Source organism: Equus przewalskii, chromosome 14, assembly GCF_037783145.1.
Source record: "Equus przewalskii isolate Varuska chromosome 14, EquPr2, whole genome shotgun sequence".
In the NCBI taxonomy this organism is placed as follows: Eukaryota; Metazoa; Chordata; class Mammalia; order Perissodactyla; family Equidae; genus Equus; species Equus przewalskii.
This window is the reverse complement of record NC_091844.1, coordinates 54,272,862-54,286,373: the sequence shown is the minus strand read 5'-3', so window position 1 is coordinate 54,286,373 and position 13,512 is coordinate 54,272,862. Positions and strand designations below refer to the sequence as shown.

The 13,512-nt window shown below is 40.9% G+C and overlaps 1 protein-coding gene across 1 annotated transcript in view; it reads right to left on the bottom strand.

Annotated features, from left to right (window-relative positions):
* Positions 1-5,260: 5,260 nt before the first annotated feature.
* Positions 5,261-13,512, bottom strand: part of LRPPRC (leucine rich pentatricopeptide repeat containing) — a 107,951-nt gene continuing 99,699 nt past the window's right edge. Inside the window, exons 35-38 of the mRNA XM_008515200.2 lie at positions 13,280-13,354; positions 11,174-11,258; positions 9,089-9,231; positions 5,261-7,252 (exon numbers count right to left, since the gene is read on the bottom strand). Of these exons, the coding sequence (XP_008513422.1) occupies positions 7,196-7,252; positions 9,089-9,231; positions 11,174-11,258; positions 13,280-13,354 (360 nt within the window). The 3' untranslated portion in view covers positions 5,261-7,195. The remainder of the gene's footprint in view (positions 7,253-9,088; positions 9,232-11,173; positions 11,259-13,279; positions 13,355-13,512) is intronic.

Here is a 13,512-nt window from a genome sequence, read left to right as displayed (position 1 = left end):
TTCAATGGGTTATAAGCCTTTACTATCATTATTAATTTTGATGCTCAAGTTGTCCCTGATTTGGCCTAGGGAGCCCATTCAGGCTGGATTCTGCATCCTTTTGACATGTCTCCATCCTTCTCTGAACACTTTCTTTCACAATAGAGTGTTTCAGGCTCATCTTGTACGTTCCAATCCCCAGTCCTGGAAGCAGACATTTCTCTAAAGAATCTTGGTTCCTTTTAGTGGAAAATGGCATTTAGAAGCCAATATCTGAGTAATAAGTATGCTCATTGCTATTGGGGCATCACTGCTCCCAGGCCCTTTCAGTGGACAAAGCTAGGGAATACACACATGTATATACAAGTATATATGTACGTGTGTATATGTGTATATGTATGTGTGTACATGCATGCACACACACATACATACAGATCTATCTAAATTTTGTGTGTGTTTGTATATATATTCACATTGATATATCCAATTTCAATCCAGCACCAATCAACAGAGCTGATTCTAGTTTTCTCCCTTTTTGTATTTGTAACTTCCTCCTCCAATTGTGAGAAACCTGGCTTCTCTTAATGTTTTCATTCATTGGTTAATCCGCTATATGTAACCAATCTCCCATCTACACTGCATGCCTTCTGCAGTGCGGACAGCCTCCTCACCCTGCTCGGGCTGTAACTCCCATGTCAAGTTGTCCCAAGTCTGCATAGATGCCCTCCTCACCCTACTCTGATCCACCACGGCCACCCTTCCCACCCCACCTACAGCCACACTGTGGTTGCCTAATGGCTTTAGGTTGAATGGAGAAGGGAGAAGGGAGAAGGGAGAAGGGAGAAGGAAGAAGAGGACATCAGGTTTTTTCTTTAACTCCCCAGTGATTCCAACATGCAGTGAGGGCTGACAGCCACTGAGATATGTCATCTCTCTTTGTGAGAGTTATGGCCACTCAGTCTGCCAAGGGCTTTAATAACTCAGTGGGCCCTGGTACGCAGGGCTGCAGGGGCAAGGGGCAGAGGGCCGAGGCAGGAGAGGTGGAGAAACTCCGGCAGTGGCCATTGTTTCCTTTTTTTCTAGAGCATCCTGGCTGCCCACCTGGAGCTTTAACAAATGCCAATGGGGACCCACTCCTGGAGGTTCTGATTCCACTGGTCTGTTTTTATAAAAATGCTCCCCAGGGTACATGAGACCAGAAAGAAGAGCCACTGTTCTAACATGCATGCAGTTCAGTCAGCCCTCCTTGCTTTAAAAGGGTTAGAGATCTGCTTTTGTGTAATTATCAAAAGCAGGCTTGCCAGCTTTTACTGTTAAGGGTCAGATAGTAAATATCTTAGTCTTTGTGGGCCATACAGTCTCTGTCGCAAATATTCAGCTCTGCTGTTGCAGTGTGAAGTCACCACAGAAAATTCTAAAGTACGGGCATGGCTGTGTTCTAGTGAAACATTATTTACAAAAACAGGCAGCATGATGGACTTGGTCCGAGACTGTGGTTTGCAGACCCTTGATCAAAAGGTAAATGTTTTGAAATTTGCATTTTAAGTCCTTCAATTTCAAGTTATGTTATTGACGGGCACATTTTAATTAAGCAGAAATAATTATCTATATTGACTCAAATATTTCCCGATGTGATTTTTTTTAAACAACTCTTTTTCCTAAAAAGATTATTTCAGACATAATCTTGCTCTGGGTCAAGCTGATCTTCCTGGTAAGGCTCACAGACGCAGATCTTACATTTGCTTTTTTCTTTTCTCCCACATTTTTTCTTCTTTTGATCCCAGATTAAACAGCCAGCGGCAGTGATATTTAAATCTACACCAAATCAAGTGTTAACTACACACCTGGGGGTAGGGGTTCTGCTGAGACTCAAATTAGTCACTTAGCAGAGGTGCTTATCACAGACACCTCGTGCCACTTTCTTTTCGGCCCAGTCATGGGTCTGCAGCGCCAAGCAGGCTTGAGGAAGAGAGCAAGGGACTGGCAAGCAGGAGTGAGGAAGCATCTTGCTGGTTGACCTGTGCTTATTTGGAAAATATATCCACTGCTCCTGCCTGAAAGAAAACATCTTTATTTGTAAGTACAGTCCTGCGTCGCTTAACAACAGACACACATTCTGGGAAATGTTGTTAGGCTATTTCGTTGTCGTGTGAACATCATAGTGTACTTACACAAACCTGGGTGGTATAGCCTACTACACATATAGGCTATATGGTACTAATCAGATGGGACCACTGGTCTGTCGTTGACCAAACGTCGTTATCCAGCATATGACTGTAGTCTAAACTAGGTAATTCAAATCTTGAGTCATGTCATTTGCTTTTGATAAAATGACTGGTTCTTCCTTTAAGGGGCTGGCGTATAGAGCAATCCTGTGTCCCCATCACATGGTCTGCCTGAGGCAGCATCTGCAAGGACCAGGCAGGCAGATGGGGCACAGCCCATTTTCTGCTGGTGGCCAGGGAAAAGCAGCATATATGGCATTAGCAGCTAATAATTAAAACAATACTGTTTTAAGCAGTGGGTTAAGATTTTTAAACACATACTAACTCAAAGGCTGGGTAACACTTCTCAGCTTTCTGTGTAATAGCACTCACATTTATCGTTTGTGGGATGGTCTTGTCTTTTTGTAAAATTGGAGGTGTTAACGTTTCTCCAAAAGCTAAAAAGCTCTACTGCCCCATGCTAAAAATGAAGCCATTTTTCTTGATTCTACTCCTGCACCGTCCTTCAATCCACTTGAGATGATCTGACTCCCAACACACATTTAAGAGCCCTCTTCCTCCTGACAGCAAAGTTGAAAATGCTTTCATGAGGGCACATGAGTTTTGAAGGACTTCTTGAGCCTCAATCCTCGACATCCTAGCTCTGAGCTACAAAGTTGTTACCGACCAGGTTCATTTTTGCCCGTTGCCTGGAAAGCCAAACACCAAGACGACAAGATTGCAGGAGAGAGAGGGTTTTAATCACAAGGCAGCCAAGTGAGAAAACAGGAGAACAAGTCTCAAAACAGCCTCCCTGCAAATGGGGGCTCAGGGGTATTTCTAGGGTAGGGAGCAGGGTGGTCTGAAGTGTGGAGATAGATGATTGGAGGTGAGGAGGGGTGAGGTCACTGATGATCTATGCAAGCGTAGTCAGACTTCATGCCTCTTGGTAGAATGCATGTTCACAAAACGGCGGTGTTAGCAAGATCTGAGGGTGGACTTTTTAGTCTCTTGACGTCAAAAGGTCACTTATCCAGCATCTGCGCGGCCCCAGTTGATGGGTTGGTGGTGTCAATTGGCCTGAACTGGACAAGGGGGTCCTAACTCCTGAAGAACAGCTCAAACACCCATTACCATGGTGACCCAGGTGCCAGGGAGATGCTATCTAAAGGAATGTAGTGGGAGTCAGGTACCATATTGCCTAAGCAGCGCAGTGAACAACGGGTGGGGGAACAACTAAAAGCTATAATCGGTAACGGCAAAAAAGAAAAAGACTTTAGTTACCAGTTACCTAATCATCACTGGCTGTTTACCGGCTTCAATGTGGCATCTTTTATATCTCACGAAGACATGTGTGTGAGGAAACCCCCCAATGCACACACATCATACATCTCAGAAAGAACAGGACCTAGAAAGGGAGACCGGTATTGTGCCCACTGATTCATTTGATGATGTTTACTGGGCGCCTACAGTGCCAGGTTCTATCCTAACTGGTGGGTCCGCAAAGCACTATGAGAGCTCACGTTCCAGGGGAGGAAACAACAAAAACAAGTAAGCACTGGAGAGAATTTCAGCAAGTGCACATCTTGGGGCAGGGTCAGTCAAGATCCCACTTTCAAGAAAACTCAGTCCGCATGCTGGCAGCCAATCGCTGTCCACACAAACGTGCAGAGGCACTACGTCTGCAGCTGGTTTAATGTTTATGCTCTACCTCAACCCGATGATGTTTCTCTTCTTCGTGCGAAAAAGAAAAAGATAAGTGCCTATTTTGAATTTGCTAATACAGCCGTTTCCTTTATTTGTACTAAGGCTGCATAATGGGGGCTTTGTAAAGTCCGCAGGCCTGAAAGCAGGATACATTTCTAATGGAAACACTCACGTTCGTGATTGTACAACAGCAAAGCGATAAATTACCATGATTGTATACCCCCTGCAGCTATTAGTTCGACTATACTTCAGGAATGTTGCTTTCACTTACAGAAACTACAAATATTGGTTTGTCAGAAAGACAAACATTAAATGAAAATTGCATTCAAAGACATGAGAAAAAGTATGCAGAGTACATACATGCCGAATTGAGAAGTAAATTGCACCGGGAAGAACAATTTGCAATATAAAGCTTGCTTAATAATTTACTGGAACTCAAAAACTCAGCGATTATGCCAGGCACTGGGTATCTGATTAAATGGAAGAAAATAACCTTACAGTGCTGGCATCCAGGGACTGGGAACACTTGTACTAATGGGAAAGTTTTTTTTTTTTTTTTTACAGAATATTCTTATAGAGATTTCAATTCGACTTTTAACAAATTTTTAACTGAGTTTAAACTGTAATGCTTCAGTTTTTTGTACTCTCACAGAAAGTGACTAGTTAGAGTTCAAGCCATGTGCTGTGTCGCTGTGATTCTGGGCACACGAACCCCTCATTTTCTCACTCTAAGAGGCAAGAGGGGCGCCGGACCCGCAACAACAGGTGCTCAGGGTTAGCTATGAGGAACCCACAGAACCGGATACAGACAACTCAGATAAGTCGATTTACTGTGAGCCAGCAGCCAGGACGATGCTAGGCCTGGGGATACACAGGCATGAGACAGAGAATTGGTCCCCAGGGAGTTCACAGCCTGCAGGATACCTCCTCTGCTCTTAAGTGCTGCAGGAGCCCTGTAGAGAGAACTGTTAAGATACTGCGCAGGGAGAGAGGCCGAGAAAGTGGCAGAGAGGTGACGTGACATCCAGGCGGGCCTCAGGGAGGACTGATGGGAAAGGAAGAGGAGGGTGAAGGCAGAGAAGAGCTGGGAAGTGTGCAGACAGACCAGAGTGAATCCCAGTCATCTACGCAGCTGTAAAACATTCCTTCTGGTGCTGAAATCTCAAATTAAATACCTGCTTTTCCTTACAAGAGATAAGTGGTGACTTCTGTTGGTTTTCCACACACAAACCGTACACCACTTCACAAGGAAATTCTGACCACAGCAGAGGCCATCACACAATTTTTAAGTTAAAATTTTAAGACTAAAGTCCTTGAAATGGCTTAGTTATGCAAAAATTTGATAAGATAAAAATGAAGAAGCCCACAGGTTTTTGGAGTACAATTTATTCAAAGCATTTCACATTAAAGTATTAGGTTCAAATACATGAACATACAATTACATATAAAACACTACACTTTCCAAAAGTTTATAGTGATGCTTATTTTTCAGGATTAGCTGTTTGCTTATCATTTGTCTAAAATGTATTATTTTCTGCTGCTATAACTGTATTCACTCTATATTTCTATTTATTTCAATTTCACTATTAGATATTTTAGAAAGCATTCATAAGCCCATCTAGAATATACATTACATTTTAAATATTCATATTCAAAAGGGGAAGCCGATACAGTGCTAAAGACACATGACTTCACAGTTCTTTGTTAATCCATGAAATATAGTTAACAGCCCCAGCCTGTTGTCTAGAACGCTAGATGAGGGGTTCACACCTATTTCCTCTGCCCTACACTCACATTTTATCAGAGTCAATACACAAGGCTGGCTTGGAGCCCCTTAATGCAAATGAGATTGTACTCTCAGTTTCCCCAAGGATGACTGGAAAGTCCAGATCATGCCCCAAGGTTATGCTACATCTAAAGAGACCTATTTTAATAAACATCAATCAAACTTATTCAAGTAACTTATGGTTAGCAACTGCAAAAAACAGGCCTGCTTCAGTGCAATTTCTAATGGAGTGAGGCTCATGGCAAATCAGACAGTATCAATACTCTAACACTGTACAGGTCCTGCACCCGAGGAGTGTATACAGGAAAGCTTCATGAAGTCCTCCAGGCCAGGACTGGGCACTGGCCAAGCCCCCTGATTCCTTAGGGCTAAATCTACAAAACACAGATGAAGAAAAGTATGGCCAATGCCACGATGACATTTATTTCTTGGTTTCCCTCCATCAACTCTGCCTCTCACACCATCTGCAGGCTCTAGATGCAGGATGGCTGGTCCCACAAGACACAGGTTAGCAGCACAAACAGCGGGAGGCTGGCTTACTCCCCCCAAGGCAAGGTCTCCCCTCAGGTACATAGTGGGAACCAAGCAAGTCGTCACTGAAATCAAAACAGTAGGTAGTCACCAATTTCAAATGGACAAGGAATACACCCAAATAGGGATAACTCTCAAACCAAGATCTCACTCCTTCATGTATTAAATCACATATTCACAGAATATGAGTATAAAGTAACAAGTCCAGTGTAGGGTGTAGCTTGTGCTGACAAAGACCTAAATCCAAAACGAGAGGAAATGCACTGCTCTGCTTCATGACCAAAGCCATGACTGAGACACAGTTTGAGAGACTTCTGTGAACAGAGGCTCCTGGAAGCCACCATGGAGAAGGGAAAGCACGGTGCGGAGCCTCCAGGGTTGGCAAACAGCACCCTGGCCAAGGGCAAGTGACAAGTCTCTTTGAGTCTCTGCTTCTCACTGGAAAAATATGAGGGTTGGATCTGATGACTCACAAGATGCCTTCTGGCGCCAACATTTTACAGAACTGGAAAGTTATGCAGGGCTTCAAAGAATTGTTATATTATAGAATATTAAATATTAGAAAGTTCACTGAGCATCATTTTGTCCAGCTCAAAATTTTTCAGATCAACAATATTAACATGCAAGTCTTAAATAAAGAACAACCTTTTTATGAAAATAGTAAACAACACAAAACACGAGAACTGAAGAGTCAATGGGAGAAGAACCCTGAAAAACTACGGCTTCAGACATTAGGAGCCTCGAAGAAAATGCCGTAGATTTATATTGTAGGCAAAACCCAAAATAAGTCTAGTGACTGAGTGCACACAATTATTGTCAATGAGATCTGAACCTATCATATAATTATATGATGATATACAAATAAACAAAAGTACATAAACAAAGTAACTTTTCATTTATTTATTTTGTTCTTGCAAATACATTTAAAAAATAACATTTTAGACACAGAATTACAAATACACACAAAACAAAGTAGTGGCTGCTTTTTTCACAAAGGGTTCTCCCTTGATTCCTTTAGCTGCTTTGCATAAAACTCAAAGCTTTCCTGTGAAGGAGACAAAAAGAGAGGGAAGTCACAGATAAAGTTACTAGCAAGAGGTGATGGTACAAAACTTACAAATCAAGAAGTACTGCACACTGGTAGCACAGACTGCAGGGCCTATGGCAGTCGCTGTCCCCTCGAGCTTCAGCACTCCTCTGTTTTACGAAATCATCAGTTCAAGGGCCCAAATTCGGAGTGAAGGCTAGGACAGGCGCCTCTGCAGTGTGCATGCACGTGCGTGCAGGTATTTACACCTGGGTACAGAAGGCTGAGGGGTTTGAAATAAACATGGTGCAGTGACGTTTTAGCTCCACGACACAATAAAAAGGAATTGTACATATACAATTTCTCTTATTAAATAAAATAAAATTTCCTGGGCAACTACTGAATGAGAGAAAATATTTGAAAGTCATATATCTGATAAGGGGTTAATATCAAACATATATAAAGAACTCATACCACTCAATAGCAAAAACCAAAAACTTCGATTAAAAAATGGGCAGAGGAACTGAATAGAAATTTTCCCAAAGAAGACATACAGGTGGCCAACACGCGCATGAAAAGATACTCAACATCACTAATCATAAGGGAAATGCAAATCAAAACCTCACACCTGTTAGAACGGCTATTATCAAAAGACAAGAAATAACAAGTGTTGGCGAGGATGTGGAGAAAAGGGAACCCTTGTGCACTGTTGGTGGGAATGTAAATTAGTGCAGACACTATGAAAAAACAATATGGAGGTTCCTAAAAAAATTAAAAATAGAACTATCATATGATCCAGCAATTCCACTTCTGGGTAAAACACTAATTTGAAAAGATAAATGCACTCCCATGTTCACTGCAGCATTATCTACAATAGCCAAGACATGGAAACAACCTAAGTGTCCACCAATGGATTTAAAAATATTCCATACAATGGAATATTATTCAGCCAGAATAAAGAATGAAATCTTGCCATTTGTGACAACATGGATGGACCTTGAGGGCTATGCTAAGTGAAATACATCAGAGAGAAAAAGATAAATACTGTAGGATGTCACTTATACATGTAATTAAAAAAAAAAAAAAACAACCAACAACAGACAAAACTGACCTCATGGATATAGAGAACAGACTGGTGGTTGCCTGAGGTGGGGGTTGGGGAGGTGGGTAAAATGGGTGAGGGGGTCAAAGGCCCAAATTTCCAGTTATAAAATCAGTAAGTCATGGGGATGCAAGGTAACAGCACGGTGACTATAGCTAATAATACTGTATTGCATACTTGAAAGGAGATAGGAGCGAGAATCTTGAAAGTTCTCATCACAAGAAAAAAATTTGTAACTAGGTATGGTGATGGATGTCAACTGGACTTACTGTGGTGTTCATTTTGCAATATATACAAATATTTAATCATTATGTTGTACGCCTGAAACTCATATAATGTTATGTCAATTATACGTCAATAAAAAATAATTTCCTAGATGAAGAAATAAAAGCCCAAGTATTTAGAATGAACAAGTAATTAACAGGGACATAATATGCTTGGTTACTGAAATACGTTAAATCCTATTTCAAGTTGAAATGATGAGAGAACCGCCCCAAGGACATTTGATAAATTCCTATCTACAGCTGAAGGTCTGAGACTGACCTTGTACTTAAACCTCGGCCCCAGGGGGCGATGTTCGCACACACCAAACCTGAGGCATGATCGTTCAGTTCCCCAAGCCCTCCCCTGAGGTTCTTCCCAGAGATTTAATCCTCATGTAATTAAGTATTCAACTTATTTTTTTACACATTATTATGAAGCACACATAAATCTGTGGAGGTATTTTTTCCCCTTAATTAAGAAATACTCACAGGGGGCTCAGTGAAAGGGACAGACTCTCCAGCATTCTTCAGAAAAACTGCGTAACGCTTTAGAAACAGATCGTTCAACTTCATATTCTTTGCAGTCAAGTTTTCATATAGTGCTTTAGCAGACACGACATCATTGTCCAAGACTAAAGAAAAAGATATTAAGCATAGATAAAGACGATCTATCTTCCTCTTTTCCCAAAACACTTAGCTGTTCAGGGACTCATGGATCCCGTTATCCCAAGGCAAACGAATACTTAACCACCTTCAGAAACGCCACACTCAGAACCTACAAGCTCCCTCACTCCTTCCCCATACTTCTCATTCAGCGTTATTCACTATGGAAGAGACGGAAAATGACAAACATGGCTATTTTTAAAGACCCATGAGAGTTAAAGTGACCACAAACTGAAGTCCTAAAACAGAGTCAGCACATACCATTCAACCCTCTTCTGCTTAAAACCACACTTTGAGATTAAGCTAATTCAGGGACTGCTGTGAGGGGCATGTCAATTATGTACAAATCTATATCTACATCAAGATCATCAGCTAAACACCACCAAAAAGACTTTCAATACATTCCCCTATCGTAAAATAAGCAAAGATGAGGAATATAGTTAGTATAATGACAAAAACAAAATCTGTATACATTATCAACATACATAAAAAATTTATATACACCTATATAACATTAAGAAGTTACACTAATATTTCACTCACTTGGATGATGAAGTAGCCTAGAAGCTAAGGTTAGCTGGCTCTCTCTGCACTTGCGGCTGATTTGCAGAAAATTTGTTTTAAGTTTGTGGAGATTACAAGGGCTCTGCTAACAATGGCTGTTGGTAATCCAACTCTTTAATTTTGCATTAGATGAACATCTAAGCACCAAACAACCCCCACCCTACACTGACCCTGAATAACCAATCCCAACTCCAGCAGCGCCAAGGTGAGCCTTCAGGACGGATGTGAGAAATTGAGGGATCAATCCAAAAATCTCCCAAAAAGTAATGAGCATAAATCACTCATAAGCTCTCACTGGAGTTGAACAGATCTTTGCAGTTTGGGTGGAGTCAATTTCCAGGGTAAATCCTTTGTTCCTCTCGCTAAGGGACAAACCCTCCAGGCAGCTGCTCAGAAAACTCTCCCAATCTTCCCCTTCACAGCTTCCTGATCTCCCTGCGCCTCTGCCCCCCAGTTCCCAAGTGGGATCACACAATTCAGTAGTCGTTTTATGCTGTTTGACACATAATATTCCATGTTATTTAGTTATTGTTTAATATCTGCCGATTCCACAGATGGAACTTTGAGAAGGTTTATAATTACAGCTCTATTTTGAAATACATCATGTTCCCCTCCCAAGAGTGGAAAAATGGAGATCCAATTTACTAATTCTGATTGCTGAGTCTGTTGTCTTGCCAACAATAAAATCAACAAAGCAATCCTTAGTTACTCCTTGCCTCAAGTGAGCAAATCAGTGGGTGGCAGATGGATAGGTGATCACAACTTAGAAATGCTAACGTTTATCTTAGTTACTGAGGAAACTGAGGAAACGTTAGACTGGTTCCCTTTCATATGTGATTGCCTTGCAATGAGGGAACAAACTGTTTAAAAGAGTGGAATTTCAACTGTGACTTAAGGTAAAACCTTGGGATCCACTTTTTAATTAAGGTCTGTTGTTTCAAAGGAGAAGGTAGGCACGCAGGGAGGGTACTGCAGGAGCAAGAAGGCAAGTCAAGCGACAGTCTCCAATAGGTATCATTTCAGGTGGCAGAGCGTCGGGGAGACTGGACCGGTTCCCGATACGTGAAGCCACGTGAACTTCCACGTTTTTCCCCAGGAGCCTCGGATCCTACCCAACACACCTGGGCCCCTCTGAAGATGCTCAGTGACATTTTTTATGTTAAAGTTATATGAGTAATTTCACATTTTTCTTAAATATAGTTTTAAAACATTCTAAAGCTAAATAAATTATTCTGTCATAAGTAATTATCGGATATTTAGGATTACTGCCTTTGAGCTGAAGACTTAGCTAACTATGCTACAAATATTTAAATCATTTAAATACTACAGTCAGATTAAACTTATTACCATAGCTTTTCATGATGGAAGTGTATGCTTCTTCCTTTTCAGTTAATTCAGGAATCAATTCTAACAAAGATTTCAGAGCTGGTGCCTAGGAAATTAAATACAGGTAACATTACCATAACTCAAAAGAACAGTAAAACATAATGTCCGTTTATCAGTGTTCTATCAAAAAATCTTGACAATAATTACAACAGAACTGCCTATTCCATGGACGATTTTCCCTTCTGTATATCATAGTATTTGATGTCGATTTAATAATTCATAGACAAAACAAACCAGGATTTTTCAAAAGTTAATGGAATTCTATTTATATTTCTATGACTATTTTCGTAAATTATTATAAAGATTACTTCTTTTGTCAACTGGTGACCATACCAAGAAGTTACGTGATCCCAAAGGGAGAGGACGTAATACTGCATCTTTAGGTGCAAAAGTTTTAGATGAAATGTGAAGACTTCAAGTCAAACATTCTGAAGTTTTCTCTACTTGGCATATAATAGAGCATTTTCAGGACCTCGTTGGAATTTTTACTAGATTGCTTTTCAGAGGGTATCTAGACACAGCTATGGTTTTACTTCCTGTAGTGAACACAGAACTGCCACACCCTAAGGAATAACCACTGAATGTTTCCAAACACACTCCAATATTGCTGGACAAATCAAAGGTGGATACATTTACACTCTGTTCCCACCTGACCAAGAAAAGCCCAATCTGGCTTAATTAGTCTAATATCAAAGAGCTAGATCCTGTAATTGGAATTTTTAAAAACTTCAACTCACTCTTTAGCATGCTCATTCAGTCAATCCATAAGTGGACTGCATCTTTCCAGGACATCCCACAATTCAAAGTCTCCTGGGCGGAATGTTCTCAGCACATATATTACTGAGCACTTCCTGTCCCATCTTCTGAAAAGGCAGTAGGTACCTGGCACAGCCCCATATGTGGAGGGACAGGAGCTTTTTAGATTTCTTATACTTCTTAATCACAAATTTTAAAAAAGTCTTTTTGAAAGGAAAAAAAGGGCAACTAAATATTTCCTAAAAATTATTTGTTGTAAATAAATACATGAGACAGACAAAAAGTGCAATAAGGTAAATTACACAAAGAAGTGTGTGTATTTGTGGAGGAAGTGTGTGGAGATTAAGGAAAACTAGACCTCCCACACTGGGAACAACCTAAATGTTTCACATAAAACAAACAGTACTACTGGCGCTCAGCTTGAAACTTCATAATGTGCCCAAAGAGACTAAGAATGGGGTTTCTGGTGCTCAACAGGTAAAACTGGATCTAAAAAAATTTTTTTAAATACGCTTTTATTCTGAAGATTTTATTTTTTTCCTTTTTCTCCCCAAAGCCCCGCAGTACATAATTGTATATTCTTAGTTGGAGTCCTTCTAGTTGTGGCATGTGGAAAGCCGCCTCAGCATGGCTTGATGAGCGGTGCCACATCCACACCCAGGATTCGAACTGGTGAAACCTTGGGCCACCACAGCGGAGTGCGCAAACTTAACCACTTGACCATGGGGGTGGCCCCATAAAAAATGCTTTTATCCTTTTTTTTAAAACATCAAAAATATGACTTGGTCCTGTTTCTCACACTCACACACACTCACACGCCTTTTAGTGTAAATAAGGTAACCTAGAAACTGAGAACATTAATTTGTAGCACATACCAGTTTTAAAGCCAAACGGCTCATCCACCTGACGGCTTATATCTGACAAATAGTCAAAAGCCGCCACTTGCCAGGAGACGCTCTGCAGGATGAAGTCTCCCTCGACAGGTCTCCTGCTGAACGTGCTAAGTGACCTGAGCAACAGGACTGGTATCCTCCGTTTTCCAAGGGCCCTTCCCTGGAGCTCTCACTGCACAACTACATGCACAGAGAATCCACTGCATACACTGACTTGTATTTCCACTACAACTAAGGGGCCAGAACTGACTCCATAGCAACATCTGAAAAAGTAAACAACTACAGACAAGCAAGTCTTCAATCTCTAGAGTGTTTTTAGATAAAATCCTGAAACAACAAACTCTTACATGATACTCAATAGCTTTGAACAAGACTGGCTTATAGCACAACTGGTGCGTCAGCAAGTAAAGCACAGTACCTTTCCTCGTCTCCGAGAACTCCGAATACAGAACACCAGGAAAATTGGGGTCTGTTCAGCAATTGCACCACATCTCTAAAAAGTGAAACATTATTCAGTAAGTGAAGATTCTTGATAAACAAGCAGACCAAGGTGAACACTCCCAATTAAGAAAGTTCACAATAATACAGTAATGTGTCATTACCAATAGGAAGGCCTAATAGTCAACCAATTTTTTAAGGTAAGAAAAACGA